We start from the raw sequence: 23,621 nt of genomic DNA on the forward strand, positions 1-23,621 counted from the left end.
CCCTCTTTGGGGCCTCTCATGTACCTGCCAGCTTCCTTTCCTGCTCACCTGGGGGCAGATAAGTGCTTTCTAAAAAATATTCTGGACTATCCACGTGACTTTCCAGCAAATTCTTTATAAAGCTGGGTGAGCTTCACCTCGGATATGGCCAGATCATCAAAATTTGAATTTTATGGAGGTCTACTTAATGAGATTCTTTCTTATGCAAGTGCAATTTATGCACTTGTGAATAACCTTCCTCTTTTTGAGTCTGGTAGACTAGCCTGCAGACAAAAGTGCTAGAGCTGGGTTGGGTTCCCACAATTCATTGATTTACCGAACTTTTCTGGCACCACTTACTCTGGACTGGCCTGGTAGGAGGTACAGAGATAACAACATGAAGACGCCTGGGCACAGGGGCTGCTAGCAGGGAAAACAGAATATGAAAATGAAGTGTTGTGTGTACAAGGCAGAACCGTAAGGACTAGCCTGTAAGAGAATCCTGGGGCCTCAGAAAATGGAGCTGTTCCTGCAGCTGGGGGATTTACACATTCAGCCATGTGTATGGGGGACCTGCCAGGTGCCAGGCACGGTACTCAGATTGGCAACCCCCCATGATCATAAAGTTAAATTTAATGTTTACGTAAGTGCCTTCAAATCTGAAGAAATGGTTTCCTTTGGAAATCCTCTACATTATGCTTTGAGTGCTTTGTCTATCATATGGAATAACTGTAAAATACGTATGGTGATTCAAATCTGGATGTCACCATCAAGAAAAAAAGAACATGTTTTCTTTGAGGACAAAGATGACATAGGTTCATTTTTGTTGAGGAACAAGGTAGGTGGAAATCTACTTATCTCCTTTCTGATAAGTAGAAATACTTTTTCAACAAAGAACTTGCCATTTAAAATTCATTAAAGCTAATTCCTCCTTGAAAACATTATACTAAGTGAAAAAAGACACAAAAGGTCATGTTATATGATTCCATTTATATGAGATATCCAGAGCAAGTAAATCTATAGAGACAGTGGTTGTGAGAGGCTGGAAGGAGGAGAGACTGTGGAGTGACTTCTAATGGATACAAGGTTTCTTTTGGGAGTGATGAAAATGTTTTGGAATTAGTGGTGGTAGCTGCACAATCTTGTGACCATACCAAAACCCACTAAATTGCATGCTTTAAAATGATGAATTTTATGGTATGTAAATTCTATATAAAAAATAAATAAATAAAAAGAAACCTGGTTCCAAATTGTTTAAATTTCTGCATCATATGCCATTGTGAGAATTGTGATTGAAGAAATCTAAATGAGCTTTTAAAAAATACATCTATTTCTGGTATCTACAGAAGCCAAAGGAAGCCATCAAAGTTCCCTGGGTGACCTTTAAAAAAAGAAAAAATTAAAATAGGTACTTGGAAGCCATTTAGCAATCCTAAATGTTTAATAAAGAATACTGGAAAAATAGAGGGTAAGCTCCTACTAAGAACTAAAAGCCTGCTTGACCCATGTAAAGACAAACATGAAAAATCGAGAAAACAAAAAGCACATTCTTAAACAGACTACAACAATTCATCTCATGTTTTTAAATTCAAAAAGTTACTAGAGAAGATTTGGGAGAAGAGATATTAAACTAAATGCTAAGGCTGGGAAATGTTACAGACATGCTGGATTCCAGGCATTTGTGTAAACGCTCTGTGCCTCAGTTTCCCATCTTTAAATGAGAAAATAGCCCCTAATTCATAGGGTTGTGAAAATAAAATAAGTATATAAAATTCTTAAAAGCACTTTTTAAAAATGGTAGCTATATTATTATTGGTTACCAAGGGACTGCTTTTTATTTTACTGCTTGCTTACCCATATTTTCTAAGTGACCTGCAACGAACGCTATTTTCTTAAGAGGATTTATTGTTTAAAACAAACAAAAACTCTGGTCGAATCACTCTCGGAACAGACGAAAAAGTGAAATCAAAGAATTGAGAGGATACAGAGAAGAAACACCAATGCGGCCGACAAGGGTAGGCGGCGCCCGCGGGCCGAAAGCGCGGGGACTCCCCCCCCGCCGGCCGGCGGCGCTCAGGCCGCCATGCTCTTCCGCTCCCGGAGGACGGGCGGCGGAAGTCGTCACTCGCCGAGGGACCTAGCACACGCTGCGTACCCGGCAGCAGATTAACCATGGCGATGGGTGGCGGCGGCGGCGGCAGCAGCAGCGGCGGCGTCCCAGAGCCGGCAGACTCGGTGCTGTTCCGGCGCGGCACAGGCCAGGTGAGGTCGCAGCCGGCGCTGTCCCCGACCAGCCCCCTGCGCTCTTTCCCCGGCCAGTCGGCTCAGTGCGGGGCGGTGGGTCCTCATGTTTCTATGTCTTTCCCCACTTGAGAGCCTCAGCCGCAAGCTCGTTCCTCGCCCAGTTTGGGCTCCCTATGACTTTGAGCCTAGGCCCTACTGCTACTCGATTGTGCCTTGGTCGTCCAGCTCTCTCCGACTGGGAGGTGTGCGGGGGCAGGCCAAGGCGAAGCAGGGAAACCAGTTAGGAGTCTATTGGAATAATCCCGCTGTTAGCAGTGGACAGTCAGTTACTTGGCTTCTGGATATATTTTGAAATCAGAGGCAACAGGTTGTGCACGGGTATACGATAATAGAGGCTTGAGAGAGGAAAGTCAAGGCTAACTCCAAGATTGCTCTGAACAGCTGAAAAGATGAAGTTGCCTTTTACTGAGATGGGGAAGACTGCAAGTAAGGCAGGTGTATAAGGGGGTAAGATTAGAACTCATTCTTGGGTGAAATGTGATTGGAGCGAGTTCGAGAGTCGGAGAGGAGAAATTCAAGGCAACATATGTGAGCAAATATTTCAAGTTTTATTGTGGGTACTGGAAGATAGAGAAATTGACCAATGGATGGAGAGGGAAGTGAGATAAAAAGGATTCTTAATTGTGTTTTTAAGATGGGAGAAATGTTTCAGCATGTTTCTGGGCTGATAGGAAAGATCCAGTAAGGACGGTATAATTGACGTTTCAGGAGAGAAGAGAATTGCGCAAGCAACATTCTAGCGTAGTAAGAAAGAATGGATTTGGTCTTTGTTAGAAATATTGACAGTTCATGTGGTGACAGTTATATGGGTACAGATTTGTGTGGATGGGCAGATGTCGTGGCAGGAGATTATGAAAATTCTGTTTTGGTTGTTGCTGTTCTCTCAGTAAAAGAAGCAAGGTCATCAGCCTACTAGTGAGGAGGGGGCAGGGGGCAGGTGTTGGAGGTTAGAGAAGAGAGAAGGTAGGAAGTAAACCCCTAGGAGAGTGGATGAGTGTTGCGTTAGGGAAATCTAGGCAACACTAAAGGCCTACTTCAGATTTGTGGTTATGAGTTTAAAGGAGACTAGATAGGACTTCCCTGGTGGCGCAGTGGTTAAGAATCCGCTGCCAATGCAGGGAACACGGGTTCGAGCCCTGATCCAGGAAGATTCCCAGACACCGCGGAGCAACTAAGCCTGTGCTCCACAACTGCTGAGCCTGCATGCCTAGAGCCTGTGCTCTGCAACAAGAGAAGCCACCACAATGAGAAGCCCTCGCACCACAACAAAGAGTAGCCCCTGCTCGCCACAACTAGTGAAGGCCCGTGCACAGCAACGAAGACCCAACGCAGACAGAAATAAATAATTAAAAAAAAAAAAAAAAAAGGAGACTAGGCAGCATGATTGTATTTTTCGCTAGCTAAATTCAAATTCAGGTGTGTGAGGGCAGACACAAAGTAAATGAATAGTTGAAATTAATAGGGTTGTAGTTTTACCTAGTATGAAGTGAGAAGGGGGCGGTACAGGGAGTTGTCTTAATGATCGATGGTGGAATTAAAGCTGGCTAAGAAAGGAAGTGAGGACATTACCATGGTGAGAAGCAGTTTAAAAAGTGTGAGGATCACTGTTGTACCAGTCCCAGTGAAGTGGAATGACTGTCATCATCAACCTACTAGAAGGAATAAATTGCAGAGCCTAGAAGGTGGTAGCTGGAGAGTAGGATTCTTGCAGTTGAGTTTTTGGAGAGGTTATAGTTAATGGTTATAATAAAGACCATAGAAGTGAGTAGCTGAGATTGGGTACTATAAAAGGTCATTGGTAGCGAAGCGTTTAAAGGTGTAGCAGGGCTTTCCTGGTGGCGCAGTGGTTAAGAGTCCGCCTGCTGATGCAGGGGACACGGGTTCGTGCCCCCGGTCCGGGAAGATCCCACATGCCGCGGAGCGGCTGGGCCCGTGAGCCATGGCCGCTGAGCCTGTGCGCCCGGAGTCTGTGCTCCGCAACGGGAGAGGTCAAAACAGTGAGAGGCCCGCGTACCTCAAAAAAAAAAAAAAAAAAAAAAAAAAAGATGTAGCAAGGGTAGGGTATTGGAAGGATCACGTATATGGGTTTTTTAAAAAATTATCTCTTATTTTATTTGGTTTATTTTTGAGTAATACTTTTTTATCGTTATTTATTTATTTTTTTGCCTGTGTTGGGTCTTTGCTGTGCACGGGCTTTCTCTAGTTGCGACGAGCGGGGGCTACTCTTCATTGTGATGCGAGGGTTTCTCATTGCGGTGGCTTCTCTTGTCGCGGAGCACGGGCTGTAGGTGCGCGGGCTTCAGTAGTTGTGGGGCACAGCCTCAGTAGTTGTGGCTCATGGGCTCTAGAACTCAGGCTCAGTAGTTGTGGTGCACGGGCTTAGTTGCTCCACGGCATGTAGGATCTTCTCACACCAGGGCTCGAACCCATGTATCCTGCGTTAGCAGGCGGATTCTTCACCACTGCGCCACCAGGGAAGTCCCTGTACGTGGGTTTTTAAATAACCAAAAACATGACAGGATTAGTGTTGGAGGGAGTACTGGGATATAAACCTCAAGGAATGAGGAAGAGTGACCCAGGAAGATACAGATGATTGCAATGAGGAGGGATAGTGGACAGTGGAGTTTGGTGATGGGATTTTCAAACCTGGGAGTTTTAGGGAGGAAGAATAATCTGGAAGTGGAAGTGAGGAACAAGCAAGATTACTTCCCCACCTCTGGTACAGTAATTTGAGGGATAGGGGGAAGAAAACATTTCATTTTGAAATGCCTGCAAGGAAAGAGGTGGGCTTCTCTTGGTGACTGAGAAACAGATATAAAGGCAGTCCTGATGGTCTCTTCTCTTTGCTATTGCTGTGTAACAAATCACCCAAAACTTAGTGGCTTGAAACAATAATCATTTTTTATTCATAGTTTCTGTGGGTCAGGAATTTGTGAAGGCCTTGGTGGGCAGTTCTCCTTCAGACATTTCGTGTAGTTGCATCCACATAGTAATTGGAGCTACAATAGCTGGGGACTGAGCTGCTAGGGATTGACAGGCCATCTCTTTTCTTCATGTTGTCTCGGCTTCTCCATGTGGTCCCAGTGTGTGGGATGGTTTGATTTCTTTACACCCCTTTGTAATCCTTCCCTTTCATCCCTCCTCATCTCCTGTCCCCAGACAACTGCTGATCCATTTTCTGTCACCATCGATTAGTCTGCATTTTCTAGAATTTTACAAATACGGAGTCTTTTTTTATCTGGCTTCTTTTACTCAGCATAGTTATTTTGTGTTTCATCCATTTTCTTGTGTATATCAGTCATTCATTCCTTTTCATTGCTGTAGGATCCTGTTGCACGAATATACTACAATTTGTTTATCCATTCACTTGTTCATGAACATTTGGGTTGCTTTCAGTTTGGGGCTGTTACAAATAGAACCACCATGAGTATTAGTGCAGAAGACTTTGTATGGGCATATGCTTTCATTTCTCTTTGGCAAACACCTAGGTCATGGAGTAGATATATTTTAATTTTTTTTCTTTTTTCTTTTTTTTCCCATGCCTTGTGGGATTTTAGTTCCCTGACCAGAGAGTGAACCCAGGCCCTCGGCAGTGAGAGTGCAGAGTCCTAACCACTGGACCACCAGGGAACTCCCTATTTTAACTCTTCTGTTTTTTTTTAAGTTGAATTTTATTGTTTTTATTTATTTTTATTTATTTATTTATTTTTGGCTGCGTTGGGTCTTTGTTGCTGCGCGCGGGCTTTTTCTAGTTGTGGTGAGTGGGGGCTACTCTTCATTGCGGTGCGCGGGCTTCTCATTGCATTGGCTTCCTTTGTTGCAGAGCACAGGCTCTAGGTGCGTGGGCTTCAGCAGTTGCAGCATGCAAGCTCAGTAGTTGTGGCACACGGGCCCTAGAGTGTGCGGGCTTCAGTAGTTGCGGTGGCCTGTGGGCTCGGTAGCTGTGGCTCGCGGGCTCTAGAGGGCAGGCTCAGTAGTTGTGGCGCAGGCGCACGGGCTTAGTTACTCCAAGGCATGTGGGATCTTATCGGACCAGGGATCGAACCCCCGTCCCCTGCATTGGCAGGCACATTCTTAACCCCTGCACCACCAGGGAAGTCCACTATTTTGATTCTTTAAGAAGCTGCCAAACTTTTCTTCAAAGTGATTGTACCATTTTACGTTTCAACCAGCAATGTATGAAACGTTCCATTTGTTCCACATCCTTGCTAACACTTGGTATGGTCAGTCTTGTTAATTTTAGACATTCTAATGTGTAGTGGTGTATTGTTGTTGTTGTGGTTTTAATTAGCATTTCCCTAATGACTGATGATGTTGATTGTCATTTCATGTGCTTATTTGCCATCCATGTATCTTCTTAGGCAGTGTCTGTTCAAATCTTTTGCCCATTTTTAAATTGAATTATTTTTTGTTGAGATTTGAGAGTTTTTTGTGTATGCTAGATACAAAACCTTTATCAGATAGGTAGTTTGCAAATATTTTCTCCCAGTTTGTGAGTTCATTCATTTTTTCATTCTCTTAACAGTACCTTTTTGAGAATTCCCTGGCAGTCCAGTGGGTAAGACTCCACGCTCTCACTGCCAAGGGCCTGGGTTCAGTCCCTGGTTGGGCAACTGAGATCCCACAAGCCGTGCAGTGCAGCCAAAAAAAAGAAACACAACAACTGAGTCTTGCTGCTTGAAGGACAGCTAGGGTGTATATAAAATCCTTGGCTCATACTTTTTTCCCATAAATTTCTATGGGAAGTCTAATACTAACTAGTTTTCTGTATTTTGTAAATGACTTGATCTTTTTGCTTAGAGGCTCTGAGAATTCCTTTTAGAGACTTTTGTGTATTTATTTGTTTAGCTTTTATTCTTCAGGGACCCCCTTTATACACATATGTTAACTATTCTTTGCCAGTTCCCACTTCACTTATTTTCTTTTTCTTTTTTCATGTCTTTTCCTTGGTACCCATTAGATTTTCAGTCAAATGTATTCTTCTTTGGGTACCTTGCATCAGTATTACTTTTTCTTCCATTTCGTTCTTGATTTTGTTTAACTGCTCATTTGACTGTTTCCCTTTTGCCTTCTTTTCTCATCTGAATTTTTAGAAATTTTGATTCAAGGTGTTTTTTTCCATATTGCGAATGCTAGTTTAAGACAATTTAATTTCAGATGGTTATTGTATTTTCTTCTGTTTGTGATTGTCAATTGAGAAGTTTTATCACCTAAAATGTTTCTTCTCATAATAGCTTTGTATAGATGTCTTTGTTTGCTGTTCATTTTGAAATGTCTTATAACAGTTGTAATGTGATGAGTTTGGGTTCCTATGTATTTGTATCTTACTTTTAAGAGTGCCCACTTCTATTGATACAGTGGAGTACACTTTCCTTTATTAGTAGTACCTTTTCCATTTGCAGAATTGATATATCTTCTGCTTTTAGAAACATCTCTTATTCCAAGGGGCAGCATAACCTTGAACAAGTCAATTACCTCTTTGTGATTACTTTCCTTATCTGCATAATGACTTAATGATTTTTAAGTATTTTTTATCATATAGCAAGATTAACAGTTTTATATCAGAACATATTTCTCTGTATAATGGAGATTAACAAGAAAATGACAAAAATTCACTTTACAACTAAACGAGTTTTATAGCAAACTTCTTCAGAGCTCATTGATTGGCTAATATTGTACAAAATCCAACATACTAACTGATGGTGTTTTATAACCTGTCTTCCCATCACCAACATTATGTATCCAAACTTACCTTCAACTACTCTATAGCGTGAGAATGAATCTAGTTGGACTTGTTGTTTCACTGATCTGTCAAATACAAAAAAAAACCATGAAATTTATCATCTTAACCACTTTTAAGTGTACACTTCAGTAGTGTTAAGTATATTCACACTGTTGTGCAGTAGATCTCCAGGACTTTTTAATCTTGCAAAACTGAAACTCTACCCATTGAACAGTTCTTTATTTCCTGCTCTCTCACAGCCCCTGCTAACTGCCATTCTACTTTGTTTCTGTGAATTTGACTACTTAGGAGCCTCATATGAGTGGAATCATACAGTCGGTGTGTTTATTTTTGCTTACATGCTCTTTTTGGCTCATGGTTGTCCTTGGAGTGCTTTCAATTTTCTTTTCTATCTATCCAGATCCTTTTAGTTTTTATTTCCTAGCCTGTTTCCTCCATGATCATCCACCATACATTCCTTTCCCTTTTTTTTCCTTTTTTTATTGAGGTATAACTGACATATAACATTATATTAATTTTAGTTGTACGACATAATGATTTGCTATTTATACATATTGCAGAATGATCACAGTAAGTCTAGTTAATATCTGCCACCATACATAGTTATAATATTTTTTTCCTTGTGTTGAGAATTTTATGTCTTTGCAACTTTCAAATATGCAATACAGTGTTACTAACTATAGGCACTGTGTTGCACATTACATCCCCATGACTTATTTACCTGATAACTGGAAGCTGGTACGTTTTGACCCCCTTTGCCTGTTTCAGTCCCCTCCCCCATCCCCTCCACCCCCACCTCTGGAAACCACCAGTCTGTTCTTTGTATTTATGAGGTTGGGCTTTTTTTGTTTGTTTGTTCTGTTTTTTGTTCTTAAATTCCACAGATAAGTAAGATCACATGGTATTCGTCTCTCTGTCTTACTTACTTCACTTAGTGTAATGACCTCAAGATCCATTCCATGTTGTCTCAAATGACAAGATTTCTTTTTTATGGCTGAATAATATTCTACTATATATGAACAGTTATCCCCTGCTTTTTAAAAGTTTGCTTTATACCACTTCACTTTTATAAAAGACCTACATTAGTAACTATTTTCACTAACTGAAGGAAATCCAAAGAGGATTTTTGCTTTTATGGAAAAAAAAAAAAGGTGAAAAGCAAAAATAACATTCAGTGTTTTGTTTTGCAGCAAGCCATTATAGAGGCAGCAGGCAACCCAAGCAGTGAGAGTGGCACCACCAAGCTCCTTCCCCAGGAGCTACACTCAACATCTCAGCATCAAGCCACCATAGCTTTGAACTGTGCCTGTGAGCATCTGTACTTTATCCTGATTTATTTTGTTTATCCATTAGCAAGTTGTGTTCTAACATAATTGATTCTTTGCTTTACTCCATTTCCATTTACAAAAGCTTTCATAGGAACACTCTACTTTCATATAGTGGGGAAAACCTGTATACATTTTCTTTTTTAAAGATTTATTGTTTATTATTTATTTAATTTATTTTCAGCTGCGTAGGGTCTTAGTTGTGGCACGCAGGATCTTCATTGAGGCATGCAGCATCTTTCGTTGCTGCACACAGGCTTCTCTCTGGTTGTGACGTGCGGGTTTCTCTTCTCTAGTTGTGCCACATGGGCATAGTTGCCCCGACATGTGGGATCTTAGTTCCCTGACTAGGGATTGAACCTGCATCCCCTGCATTGTAAGGCAGATTCTTTACCACTGGATGGCCAGGGAAGTCCCTGTATACATTTTCTTTATCCATTCACCCATTGTTGGACACTTAGGTTGTTTCCATATCTTGTCTGTTGTAAAATTTTTAATTTTTTGAGGAACCTTCATACTATTTTCCATAGTGGCTGCACCAGTTTACATTCCCACCAACAGTGCACTAGTGTCCCTTTTCTCTACATCCTCATCAACACTTGTTATTGTCTTTTTGATAATAGCCATTCTAACAGGTGTGAGGTGATATATCACTGTCGTTTTAATTTGCATTTCCCTAATGATTGGTGATGTTGAGCATCTTTTCATGTACCTGTTAGCCATCTGTATGTCTTCTTTGGAAAAATGTCTATTCAGATCTTCTGCCCTTTTTTTTTAAATAAATTTATTTTATTTTATTTATTTTTGGCTGTGTTGGGTCTTCTTTGCTGCACGTGGGCTTTCTCTAGGGGCTACTCTTCATTGTGGTGCACGTGCTTCTCATTCTGATGGTTTCTCTTGTTGCAGAGCACGGGCTCTAGGTGCATGGTCTTCAGTATTTGTGGCACGTGGGCTTCAGTAGTTATGGTGTGCGGGCTCAGTAGTTGTGGTGCACAGGCTTAGTTGCTCCACAGCATGTGGGATCTTCCAGACCAGGGACTGAACCGTGTCCCTAGCATCGGCAGGCACATTCTTAACCGCTGCGCCACCAGGGAAGTCCCTTTTGCCTATTTTTAGTTGAATTGTTTGGGGTTTTGCTCTTGAGTTGCATGAGTTCTTTACATATCTTGGATATTAACCCCTTATCAGATAAGTGATTTGCAAATATTTTCTCCCGTTGAGTTGGTTCCCTTTTCATTTTGTTGATTTTTTTTTTTTTTTTTTTTTTTTTTTTTGCTATGCAGAAGCTTTTAAGTTTGGTGTATTCCCACTTGTTAGTTTTTGCTTCTGTTGCTTTTGCTTTGGTGTCAAATCCAAAAAAATCATTGCCAAGACTGATATCGAGGAGCTTACCACCTATGTTTTCTTCTAGGAGCTTTGATTTTAGGCCTTACATTTAAGTTTTTAATCCATTTTTAGTTAATTCTTTATTTATTTATTTATTTATTTTATTGAAATATAATTGTTTTACAATGTTGTGTTAATTTGGACTGTACAACAAAGTGATTCAGTTATACATATATATATACATTCTTTTTCATATTCTTTTCCATTGTGTTTTATCACAGGATATTGAATAGTTTCCTGTCCTTTACAGTAGCGTTTTGAGTTAATTCTTATATGTGGTATAAGACAATGGCCCAGTTTCATTCTTTTGCATGTGGCTGTCCAGGTTTTTTTTTCATCATTTATTGAAGAGACTGTCTTTTCTCCATTATATATTCTTGGCTCTTTTGTCATATATTAATTGACCATATATGTGTGGCTTTATTTCTGGGCACTCTATTCTGTACCACCGATTTGTCTGTCTTTATACCAGTACCATACTGTTTTGATTACTGTGGCTTTGTAATATAGTTTGAAATCAGGCAGCATGGTGCCTCCAGCTTTGTTGTTCTTTCTCAAGATTGCTTTGGCTATTTGGGGTCTTTTGTGGTTCCATACAAATTTTGGGATTTTGCTAGGGGTTGCATTGAATCTGTAGGTTGCTTTAGGTAATATGGACATTTTAACAATATTTCCAATCCATGAGTACAGAAAATCCTTCCATTTATTTCTATTTTCTTCAGTTACTTTAATAATATCTTATAGTTGTCAGTGTACAAGTCTTTCTTTTCCTTGATTAGGTTTATTCCTAGGTATTTTATTCTTTTTGATGCAGTTGTAAATGGGATTGTATTAATTTCTCTTTTTGATAGTTTGTTTTTATGGTATAGAAATTCAACACGTTTTATATATTGATTTTGTATCCTGCAACTTTACTAATTTGTTTATTCTAATAGTGTTTTGGTGGGGTCTTTAAGGCTTTCTATGTATAATGTCACGTTATCTGCAAATAGTGACATTTTTATTTCTTCCTTTACAAATTGGATGCCTTTTATTTATTTCTCTTGCCTAATTGCTCTGGCTAGGATTTCTAATGCTTTGTTGAATAAAAGTGGTAAGAGTGGACATCCTTGTCTTGTGCCTGATGTTAGAGGAAAAGCTTTCAGCTTTTCATCATTTAGGATGATATCAGCTATGAGTTTGTCATGTATAGCCTTTATGATGTTGAGGTATGTTCCCTCTATACTCACTTTGTTGAGAGTTTTTATCATAAATGGATGTTGAATTTTGTCAAATGCTTTTTCTGAATCTATTGAGATGATCATATGATTTTCTTCCTTCTTTTTGTTAATGTGATGTATCGCATAGATTAATTTGTGAATGTTGAACCGTCCTTGCATCCCTGTGATAAATCCCACTTGATCATGGTATAAGATTCTTTTAAATGTGTTGTTGAATTCGGATTGCTAATATTTTGTTGAGGATTTTTACATCTGTGTTAATCAGGGATGTTGGACTGTAGTTTTCTTTTTTTGTGGTGTCCTTGTTTGGTTTTGATATTAGGTAATGTTGGCCTCATGAAATGAGTTTGGAAGTGTTCCTTCCTCTTCTATTTTTTTTGGAAAAGTTTGAGAAGGATTAGTAGTAATTCTTATTTGAATGTTTGAAAGAATTGACCTGTGAAGCTATCTGGTCTTGAACTTTTGTTTGAATTAATAGTCAAAAGCCTCTAACAATCTTCTTACTAGTAATTGGTCTATTGAGATTTTCTGTTTCTTCATGATTCACTCTTGGTAGGGTGTATGTTTCTTTGAATTTTGTCCATTTCTTCTAGGCTGTCAGATTTGTTGGCATATAATTGTTCATAGTACAGTCAGCCTTTCATATCCTAAGGTTCCACATTTGCACATTCAACCAACTTCAGATCAATCATATTTGGGTAAAAAAAAAATTTCCAGAAAGTTCCAAAAAACAAAACTTGAATTTGCTGCATGCCAGCAACTATTTACATAGCATTTACATTATATTAGGTATTACTAACAATAAAGTATGCAGGATTGTATGCAAATACTATGCCATTTTATATAAAGGACTTGAGCAAGCATCAATTTTGGTATCCATGGTGGGTCCTGGAACCAGTACCCTGCGGATATTGAGGGATGACTGTAGTTACTTAAGATCCTTTGTATTTTCTGTGGTATCAGTTGTAATGTCTCCACTTCCGTTTCCGATAGTATTTATTTGAGTCCTATGTTTTTTTCTTTGTGACTCCATCTAGAGGTTTGTCAATTTTCTTTTTAAAGAACCTACTGTTAGTTTCATTGATCTTTTCTATTGTCTTTTAGTTTCTGTTTCATTTCTTTTCACTCTGATCTTTGTTAATTCCTTCCTTTTACCAACTTTGAGTTTCATTGGGTTCCTCTTTTCCTAATACTTAGGTGAAACTTAGGTTGTTTGAGATTTTTTCTTCTTTCTTTCTTTCTTTCTTATTGGCTGCGTTGGGTCTTCATTGTTGCACGCAGGCTTTCTCTAGTTGCGACGAGCAGGGGCTACTCTTTGTTGTGCACAGCCTTCTCATTGCGGTGGCTTCTCTTTGTTGTGTGCAGCCTTCTCATTGCGGTGGCTTCTCTTGTTGTGGAGCATGGGCTCTAGGTGCACGGGCTTCAGTAGTTGTGGCATGTGGGCTCAGTATTTGGTGGCTTGAGGGCTCCAGAGCACAGGCTCAGTAGTTGTGGTGCAAGGGCTTAGTTGCTCCGCGGCATGTGGGATCTTCCCGGACCAGGGCTCGAACCCGTTGGCAGGCGGATTCTTAACCACTGTGCTGTCAGGGAAGTCGTCTTGCTTCTTGATATTGGCATTTATCTATGAACTTGCTGCTTAGAACTGCTTTTGCTAAGTTTGGTACGTTATATTTCTATTTTCATTTGTATCAAGGTATTTTTTTATTTCTCTTCTGATTCCTTCTTTAACCTATTGGTTGTTCAGTAGCATGTTGTTTAATCTCCATGTATTTGTGAATTTTCCAGGTTTTTTCTTATAATTGGTTTCTGCTTTCATACATTGTGGTCAGACAAGATGCTTGATATAATTTCCATTTTCTTAAATTTATTAAGACTTCTGTCCTGACATATGATCTATCCTGGAGAATGTTCTTTCACACTTGAGAAGAATGTGTATTTCTGTTGCTCTGTATTTTTCCATTAAGTTAATCTGATTTGATATATCTTTCAAGGCAGATGGTTCCTTACTGATTTTTTTTTTTTTTGCGGTACGCAGGCCTCTCACTGTTGTGGCCTCTCCCGTTGTGGAGCACAGGCTCCGGACACGGAGGCTCAGCAGCCATGGCTTACGGGCCCAGCCGCTCCGCGGCATGCAGGATCTTCCCAGACCGGGGCATGAACCCGTGTCCCCTGCATCAGCAGGCGGACCCTCAACCACTGCGCCACCAGGGAAGCCCGTTCCTTATTGACTTTTTATCTGAATGATATATCTGTTGCTGGGGTGTTAAAGTTCCCTACCGTTGTTGTATTGTCTGTCTCTCCCTTTAGGTCTGTTAATATTTGCTTTATGTATTTAGGGGCACCTGTGTTGGGTGCATAACTACATCTGAATGTTGTCTTCTTTTCATGGATTGACACCTTTATTATGTAGTGCTCTTCTTTACCTTCTATTACAGTCTTTGTTTTAAAGTCTACTTGTCTTATGAGTATTGCTACCCCAGCCTTCTTTTCATTTCCATTTGCATGGAACATCTTTTTCCATCTCTTCACTTTGAGTCTGTGTGTGTTCTTATATCGGAAGTGAGTCTCCTGAGGCAGCATATAGGTGAGTTTTAGTTTGTTATCCATTCAGCCACTCTGTGTCTTTTAATTGGAGAATTTAAATTTAGTCCATTTACATTTTAAGTAATTATTGATAGGTATATACTTATTGCCATTTTGTTAGATTCCTTCTAGAGGTTTTGTAGTTCTTCTGTTTCCTTCTTTCCTCTCTCTTCGTTTGTGGTTTGATCATTTTCTCTAATGGTATGCTTAGATATTTTTCTCTCCATCTTTTGTGTATTTCCTATAGATTTTTGCCTTGTGATTACCATGAGTCTTACATATAAAAACTTATATTTATTACCATCTACTTTAAGTTGATAATAAGTTAAATTTGAACTCATTCTAAAGCTCTACATTTTTACTCCCCTCCACATTTTGTCTTTGATGTCACATTTTACATTAAGCGCCTTTCTGGGAGATACAGTGAGCTTGAGCCAGGCAGAGAGAGAGAGTGCAGATGTTGCATCCAGTAGCCTCTGAGCATCTTTGTAGATCCCTAGCTATGCACCAAACTAGAAGCCTTCTCCTCAAGACTAATTTCCTTTACAAGCAAATAGTCCTTTTTCACAGAAAGAATGGTGTGTGTTTCAGTCTGCTGTCTGTGCAGTTTCCTGGGGGTGGTAGCCCACCAAGGACTGTCTCTTTGGTTGTTACAGCCCCATGGGACCCAAGAACACAGTAAGCCCCACCCTGGGCTGCAGCTGTAAAAACCAGGACACCAGACATAAAAACTGGGACATCAGATGTGCATAAAAGCTCCTCTCTGGGAGTTACTGGTGCTGTGGAGAGCAGCAGAGGGCAAAGATGGCCCTTGCTGGCTGCAGTGAGGCAGATAGCATAAAGATGGTGCTGCTAACCTCTGTCCTTACTGTCCCAGCAGGTCCCTAGATGTATGTTAAATTAAATGCCTACTCTGCAGGTCAGCACTTTACGATAAGTGAGCCTGTTTGACAGAAAGTCTGGGCGCCTCTCAATCAGCTGCTTCTGCGCTGAGTCGTTGGAGGGGAGGGGTGGTTCCAAGCATGGGAACGCTTTCAGTTCCTGTTCCCTCGTGGGTTTCGCGGACGTGAATCCGCTTGTTTTTTGTTGTTGTTGTTGTTGTTTGGCGGTACGCGGGCCTCTCACTGCTGTGGCCTCTCCCGTTGCGGAGCACAGGCTCCGGACGCGCAGGCTCAGCGGCCATGGCTCACGGGCCCAGCCGCTCCGCGGCATGTGGGATCTTCCCGGACTGGGGCACGAACCCGTGTCCCCTGCATCAGCAGGCAGACTCTCAACCACTGTGCCACCAGGGAAGCCCCCTCCCCTTGTTTTTAAAGTTAGATGTTTGGGGGACTCATTTCTCAGGTGCTGCTCTTAAAACCTAGGGTGCCCAATTTGGAGTTCAGACCCGTTGCTCCTCAGGGAAAAGCTCCAGCTTGTGAGTTCACTCCTGACTGTGGGTCTCCACACCGGGAGAGGGGTTTATGGCAGGAGTGTTTCTCAGCCTCTCCTTCCCACTTCTGAATTTGTGCTTTTTGTTTGTACTTCATGTTTTAATATTTTATCATATTCATTTTATATTATTCTTTTGTGTGACAGTATGTCTTAAATCCCTGGTGGCCGGTTGTTTTCCCGTTCTGCCAAAGTAAACCCTTTATCTGCTCTTAGAAAAGACTGAAACATGGATTACCCTTGAGCAGATCCACTTATGGTTGGTGGATAGGAATTAAATTGTGGAGTGTTTACTTCATGGCACTCTTAGAACATTTACGTATGTCTAGCTTTGGGGGTAATGTCCCATAATCTCTAAGCAGGGAGGCTTCTTGTGGTTTATTTAGGATTTAAAATACCCATTTTTAATGTAATTTCATTATGTCTGAATTAAGATAGCTCTTATTACTTGTTACTAACACACATTTTTGATGAAATCCAACCAAACATGAATTATTTTTATTCTTTACCCTTCCCAGAGTGATGATTCTGACATTTGGGATGATACAGCATTGATAAAAGCTTATGATAAAGCTGTGGCTTCATTTAAGGTATGAAATGCTTATTTATTCTTTTCCTTATTTCCTCATGTGTGTACTCATTCAGGGAAAAAAATGATAGAATACTTACAGTAAAGCGTTAAAGTACCCATTACTCAGTCTAATTTTGAAGATTAAAAGATAACAGGTTAGGGCTTCCCTGGTGGCGCAGTGGTTGAGAGTCCGCCTGCCGATGCAGGGGACACGGGTTCGTGCCCTGGTCAGGGAAGGTCCCACATGCCACAGAGTGGCTGGGCCCGTGAGCCATGGCCGCTGAGACTGCGCGTCCGGAGTCTGTGCTCCGCAACGGGAGAGGACACAACAGTGAGAGGCCTGCGTACCGCAAAAAAAAAAAAAAAAAAAAAAAAGATAACAGGTTAGATAAATTAGTTATCTTCCTTTAGAAGTTGGTAACCAGTCTGTATGTCATCCCTTTAACAGAGGCAATTTAAGCAGAGTTTTAAACATTTATAATATTTAATGTGTTTAGACTGTATCAAACTATCAAAGTCTTCTAATTCAGATTAGTGGAAGGACAATCTGAATTATACTTTTGAAACAATTAACAAGCCTTTATTGAAATGATATTGAGGATAAATAGCCTAGTGCAGTAATGAATACTTGCAGAGTGTTTACAGTGTTCTAGGCACTGTTCCATGTGCTTTACATACATTAAATTAATGTAATCCTCCCCAGATCCTATGAGGTATCAAGTCAAGTGTTCCTGATGGTGATGAATGTCAAGGAATTTACATTTCTTTTGCAGGGCGAAGTCTATTTTTTTGTGGCTCAAACAAGACATTTACACAGTTGTCCAATATCATCATTTTCCCCACTGTCTAAGGTGCTTAGTCTTATTGAGCATCATACATGGGCCATCAGTAAGTAGTCCAGGCACAGAGCACACACTCATACAGAGCACCAAGCATGGAGTCCACTTCCATCCCTAGTCACTCCTGTAGCATGAGGTAAAGGTCAGATCTGTGTGTCATCCTTGAAGCTGAACTCTAAATTTGTCAATAACATGCTTTCCAACATACATTTAGACTAGAAATAACACTAATGCAGAGTTAACCAAGAGAGTTCTATAAAACGCAGATTAAAATGGGGCTCGATGTGGGACAGGGTTGGTGATATTGCGTGGGGAAGTAGACTGAGCAGAGAAAAAGAACTGATTTGGGCAAGAGATAGTTTACGTTTAATTGCGTTGCATTTGAGGTAAATGTGAAGATATGAAATTGGTAATTGGAAATGAACTAAGGAGAAAAGTCAGAGCTGGATAATAGCTTTGGAAGTTTGTTTGCATAGAAAGTATAATTGAAGTAATAGGAATAGATGATCATAAGCTGGTAAAGAAGGATGGCCAGTTCTTGTTGGGAATGCCCAAGTTTTAGACTTGATCAGAGACGTAATAAAAGCATTAGGGCCCAACATTGCTATGTCATCAAAAACGTTGTGACTATCTAAAAGAAAGATGATTGACAGAGTCTAATGTTATGGAAAGGTTGAGAGTGAGGAGACTTGCTTATAAGGGTCCTTAGAGCTGATTATCAGATATATGATACCTTCAAGAGCAGTTTCTTAGCATGTGGGATGGTGAAGAGAGGAAATAGAAGCTATCTGAGACGGTGGGGTCTGGAGACCAGTTTATAGTGACTGAGTTATATTGTGACTTTTTTAATATATCACCCTGTAACATGTACGTTTCTATTCACGTTTTCATAGCACGCTCTAAAGAACGGTGACAGTTCCGAAGTTTCAGAAAAACCAAAAGGCACACCTAAAAGGAAACCTGCTAAGAAGAATAAAAGCCAAAGAAAGAATACCACAACTCCCTTGAAGCAGGTTATTTTAAAACCTTGAGATTTAACTTCAAAGAATTTCTTGTTACGGTCCTTATTAAATAGTATAAAGTACCTTTAAATTATTAGGACAGTGTTTTCTATTGACATATAATCATAAAATTTCTAAAGCACCTATTAAACTTTCTATTGTTTAGGAACATGCATGTTAATATAAAGAATTAGGAGGAAATGATAAATACTAAGTTCAGGACAATGTTTATGTTGGGGGTAGAGGGGAGGAAGGCAGTGCAACTTGGAAGAAGTACCTGAAGGCTTCAACTGAATTGGCAGTGTTTGACTTTTCTGAATCTGAGAGAGGTATCCTTTTTTTTCCTTCAGAAATCCTAAAACTGTTCATACCTGGGGACCAGATATTCTGGGTAGAGTCATTTCTGCTATTTCAAACAGTCCACATAGAAGCTAATTATTTTGGTGTCTCATTAGTTGCTTTAGTTTCATCATTACCAAGGGGGAAGAGAGCTGATGTTTGATAAGCACGTGCTATGTGCTGGGCTAGCGTACTGGACACTTTACATGCTTCCCCTCCTTTCTGTTCTTCACAACAAATATGTGAGGCAGATTATACTACACCCACTTAACAGATGAGGAAAGTAAGACTCAAGGACATTAAGAAACTGGTCCATGATTATATAAATGGCAGGACCATGTCATGTTATATTTATATTAGAATTCAGATTCCTGTGTTTTTGGCCCCAAGTTTTTTCACTATAACATTCTGCCTCCCAGAACAGTTAACCGGAGACTGTCCCCTCCACCCCCAACCCCACTCCACCCACACAAGAGTATAGTTTACCCTCTTTTAAAGAAATGTGCGGGGCTTCCCTGATGGTGCAGTGGTTGGGAGTCCGCCTGCCGATGCAGGGGACGCGGGTTCGTGCCCCGGTCCGGGAGGACCCCACCTGTCGCGGAGCGGCTGGGCCCGTGAGCCATGGCCGCTGGGCCTGCATGTCCGGAGCCTGTGCTCCGCAACAGGAGAGGCTGCAGCAGTGAGAGACCCGCGTATAGCAAAAATAAAAATAAAAATAAAAAAATAAAGAAATGTGCGTGTGTGTGTGTGTGTGTCTATCTTTGGTTTCTTTTATAGTGGAAAGTTGGTGACAAATGTGCTGCCGTTTGGTCAGAAGATGGCTGTGTTTACCCAGCTACCATTGCTTCGATTGACTTTAAGAGAGAAACCTGTGTTGTCATTTACACTGGATATGGAAACAGAGAGGAGCAAAATCTGTCTGATCTACTTTCCACAACCTCTGAAGTAGCTAATAATATAGAACAGGATGCTCAGGAGGTAAGGATAAAAAAATGGAATTCTTGGAAGCAGAAACTAGATGAGAAATTAAGCAGTATAACTGGTTGTCAGTTTGATCCACTGAAGCATTATATTTTTCTTATTGATGCCTTTATAACAAAAGCACATTTATTTCTTTCTCTTAAAAGAATGAAAATGAAAGTCAAATTTCAACAGATGAAAGCGAGAACTCCTCCAGGTCTCCTGTAAATAAACCAAATAACATCAAGTCAAAAGCTGCTCCATGGAACTCTTTTCTCCCTCCACCACCCCATATGCCAGGATCAGGTCTGGGACCAGGAAAGGTAAACTTCTACCCAGAAAAGGTTTCTCAGGAAATAGTTAATATAGTATTGGAACATTCAGCCCCTCCATTAAGTGACTTGTAGCTTTTCTCACGAAACTTTTTTTTTTTGGCTGCGCCCTGCAGCTTGCAGGATCTTAATTCCCGGACCAGGGATTGAACCCGGGCCACCTGGACTGCTAGGGATTTCCCTCATGAAACTTTCGTAGCTTTCCATAGATGTTGTAAATACATACCTGAGAATTCTTTGAAAAGGAAATAAGATAGCAATGCAGAATAGTTTATAGTGAAAGCCTTTCTTTCCTAACAATTTTTATAGAGTATTAGGTATATTAGAGTAATAACTTAGCAAACTTTTAGGGATTGACATATATACTATGTGTAAAATAGATAACTAGTAAGAACCTACCGTATAGCACAGGGAACTCTACTCAATGCTCTGTGGTGACCTAAATGGGAAGGAAATCGAAAAAAGAGGGGATATATGTACATGTATAACTGATTCACTTGGCTGTACAGCAGAAACTAACACAACATTGTAAAGCAACTATACTCCAATAAAAATTAATTAAAAAAATAGTTTAGCAAACTTAAGTTTGAAAGTATAATATTTTATCATCAGCTGGATGTTGTGCTGTAGTTCCCTGTGTCACTTGTATAAGGTATATAAAAATTGGAAGAGAACACAGTATTTACATCTGATACAGGTGAAATCCAAGGAAGCTCCCAGACTGTTCTGTAGAGCAAAATGTAAATACTGTTTTTATTCATGGTTCTTTTGGTTATCAGTAGCAAATCAACTTAAACAAAAAGTATTTTTAGTTTAGGTTATATCATGGAATCAAAGTCTCTGTCCAGTAGTTTTGTATAAAGCATTGATTTCTTCAGGCAGTGATAATAATAAAGATTTTTAAAATCAAGCATGACATTAAAACTTTTCCTTAGGATTCCCTGTTGAGAGCTTCCTTATTGAGGTTTATATTCTATTACATTTTTCAGAATGGTCAGACCTCTTAATTTATATACATAATAAACTGCTTCATTGGTCTCAGGGGGCTGATTTTTCTTGTTAAGTGAGAGACACTAATTTTTATAATATATGCTCTAAATTAGCATATGTAATTGAAAGGACGTCCAATAGTTTATGCAATTTAGTTAATGAAATTGCAGGAGAATACGGTCTTTTATGATGGAAATGTCTTGCTGAGTATACGGTCTCTGATTTATTAGGTAATTTTAAATTTTTCTTACTTTGGCTTTACTGCCTGAATGTCTACATAGAAAGGAAACGAGAAAAATCTAAATTTATGAGTCTATATGACTTCAGCATTTGGTACGTGAAATTCTATTTAACCTTTTTGATATGAATAATATAGATATTATTCTGGGCAATTATTTCGATTCTTTTGACATTGAATTCTTTTTTGCTCTTTACATATGGAAACTGTTAAATTGGTCTTTCTTTGAAATGTTCTTTACAGCCAGGTCTAAAATTCAGTGGCCCACCACCACCACCCTTCCCGTCATGCTGGCTGCCTCCATTTCCTTCTGGACCACCAGTAAGTGCAAAAGAATTCAGATTAAACTTTCCTTTCATACACAGTTTGGGATTTAGCAGAACATAGGTAGTTCGGAAATGTCACAGCCAGGTTCTGATGGGTAAAAATTCAGACTAAACTTCAGGATTTGTTTTTTTGTTTTTGTTTTTTTTTTTTTTTGGCTGCGTTGGGTCTTCGTTGCTGTGTGCGGCTTTCTCTAGTTGTGGTGAGCGGGGACTACTCTTCATTGTGGTGCCCAGGTTTCTCACTGCGGTGGCTTCTCTTGTTGCAGAGCACGGGCTCTAGGCGCGCAGGCTCAGTAGTTGTGGCTCGCGGGCTCTAGAGCGCAGGAGCAGTAGTTGGGGCGCACAGACTTAGTTGCTCTGCGGCATGTGGGATCTTCCCCGACCAGGGCTTGAACCCGTGTCCCCTGCATTGGCAGGCTGATTCTTAACCACTGCGCCACCAGAGAAGTCCCAGGGTTTTTGTTTTTAATGACCTTCTGCTACCCAGACTCAGTCCTCTTATAGCCTATATTATTCATGCTTCCTTCCCGGCAGCAGTTATCTCATTCTAAGGGAGATAGCGCCTATCCAAAAGGATTTAATTACACCATACCTTAGGATTAATGTTTTACCCTTCCAAGCATGGTCTGATCACGTAGACTGTCCAGATACCTAATGGCAGACTTTTAGATATCAACAATAAGCAAAATACAAAGACACTTTTTGGCAGACTGCACTGGAGTGGGGGCAGTGCAGATGTTCTAGCCAGAACTTTTACTTGAAACGCTGTGTGGGTGTTTTTTGAGGAAAACCATAGAAGTATTTATCCTTGGTCTTTTACCTATAGCTTCATAATGGAACAGAAAAATAGGTCTAATGAAAGCAAAATGTTTAAATATTTTATGTGACCTGTTACCTTTTGATTCTTATTCAATTTAATTTTATTGGTCTCTTGTTGTTGTTACTGGTTGGCTTTCTCCAAATCCCAGATTTTAAAAAAAATTTTAACTAGGAGATGACATGGAATGTAGGGAAAGATACAACTAACATCCAGCATTCTGTACGTAAAATAGGTTTCCAGACCTTATGTTTTTGTCTACTTATTTTAAAGTGTATCTTTCTCCATTTCCAGATAATTCCCCCACCACCTCCTATATGTCCAGATTCTCTGGATGATGCTGATGCTTTGGGAAGTATGTTAATCTCTTGGTACATGAGTGGTTATCATACTGGTTACTATATGGTAAGTGATCACTCAGCATCTTTCCTGACAGTCACTTTGTGGTTTTGTGACTTTGTTTTGTTTGTGACTAAAAAGTGGTTTCTTATGTTAGGTAAATCCTAAGAGTCGAAAACTATAGGCAGGTTCAGTTCCAGACCACTGCAATGAAGTGAGTGTCACAATTAAGCAAGTCATGAATTTTTTGGTTTCCTAGTACATATAAACGTTATGTTTACACTATACTGTGTTCTAGTACGTATGTAATAGCATTATGTCTTAAAAGCAGTGTACATACCTTAATTTTAAAATATTTTATTGCTGAGAAAAGCTAGCTACTATCTGACAACACAGGGTTGCCCCAGCCTTCAATTTGTGCAGAATACAGTATCTGCAAAGTACAATAAAGCAAGGTATGTCTGTACCTTACAGTTTTAAACAATACAGCTATCTGAGGCTAAAATTACTCTTGTATTGTCCCCACTAAGTATTGTTGTAGTGCATTTAAAAATCTTTCATATTATTAGGTTATTTTTATTACAGTTGGCCCTCTGTATCCATGGGTTCTGCATCCAAGCATTCAACCAACTGTGAATGTTCGAAGAAAAAAAATTCCAGAAAGTTCCAAAAAAGCAAAACTTGAATTTACTGCATGCTGACAACTATTTACATAACATTAGATATTATAAGTAACCTAGAGATGATTTAAAGTATAGGAGAGGATGTGCGTAGGTGACATGCAAGTACTGTGCCATTTTATATAAGGGACTGGAGCATCCGCAGATTTTGGTGTTCAGTGGCAGGGCGGGATGGGGGTGTATCCTGGAACTCATCCCCCCACCGCCATGGCTATCAA

At 40.0% G+C, this 23,621-nt stretch overlaps 1 protein-coding gene across 1 annotated transcript in view; it reads left to right on the forward strand.

The window, feature by feature from the left end:
- Positions 1–2,151: 2,151 nt before the first annotated feature.
- LOC307051546 (survival motor neuron protein-like) overlaps positions 2,152–23,621 on the forward strand; it is a gene marked incomplete at its 5' end in the record, with an annotated part of 45,273 nt that continues 23,803 nt past the window's right edge. Inside the window, 7 exon segments of the mRNA XM_079701959.1 lie at positions 2,152–2,241; positions 16,490–16,561; positions 18,275–18,394; positions 19,499–19,699; positions 19,849–20,004; positions 21,485–21,562; positions 22,679–22,789. Coding sequence (XP_079558085.1) covers positions 2,152–2,241; positions 16,490–16,561; positions 18,275–18,394; positions 19,499–19,699; positions 19,849–20,004; positions 21,485–21,562; positions 22,679–22,789 — 828 coding nt within the window.

The sequence above is a fragment of the Hyperoodon ampullatus genome (genome assembly GCF_949752795.1).
Source record: "Hyperoodon ampullatus genome assembly, chromosome: 4".
Taxonomy (NCBI): Eukaryota; Metazoa; Chordata; class Mammalia; order Artiodactyla; family Ziphiidae; genus Hyperoodon; species Hyperoodon ampullatus.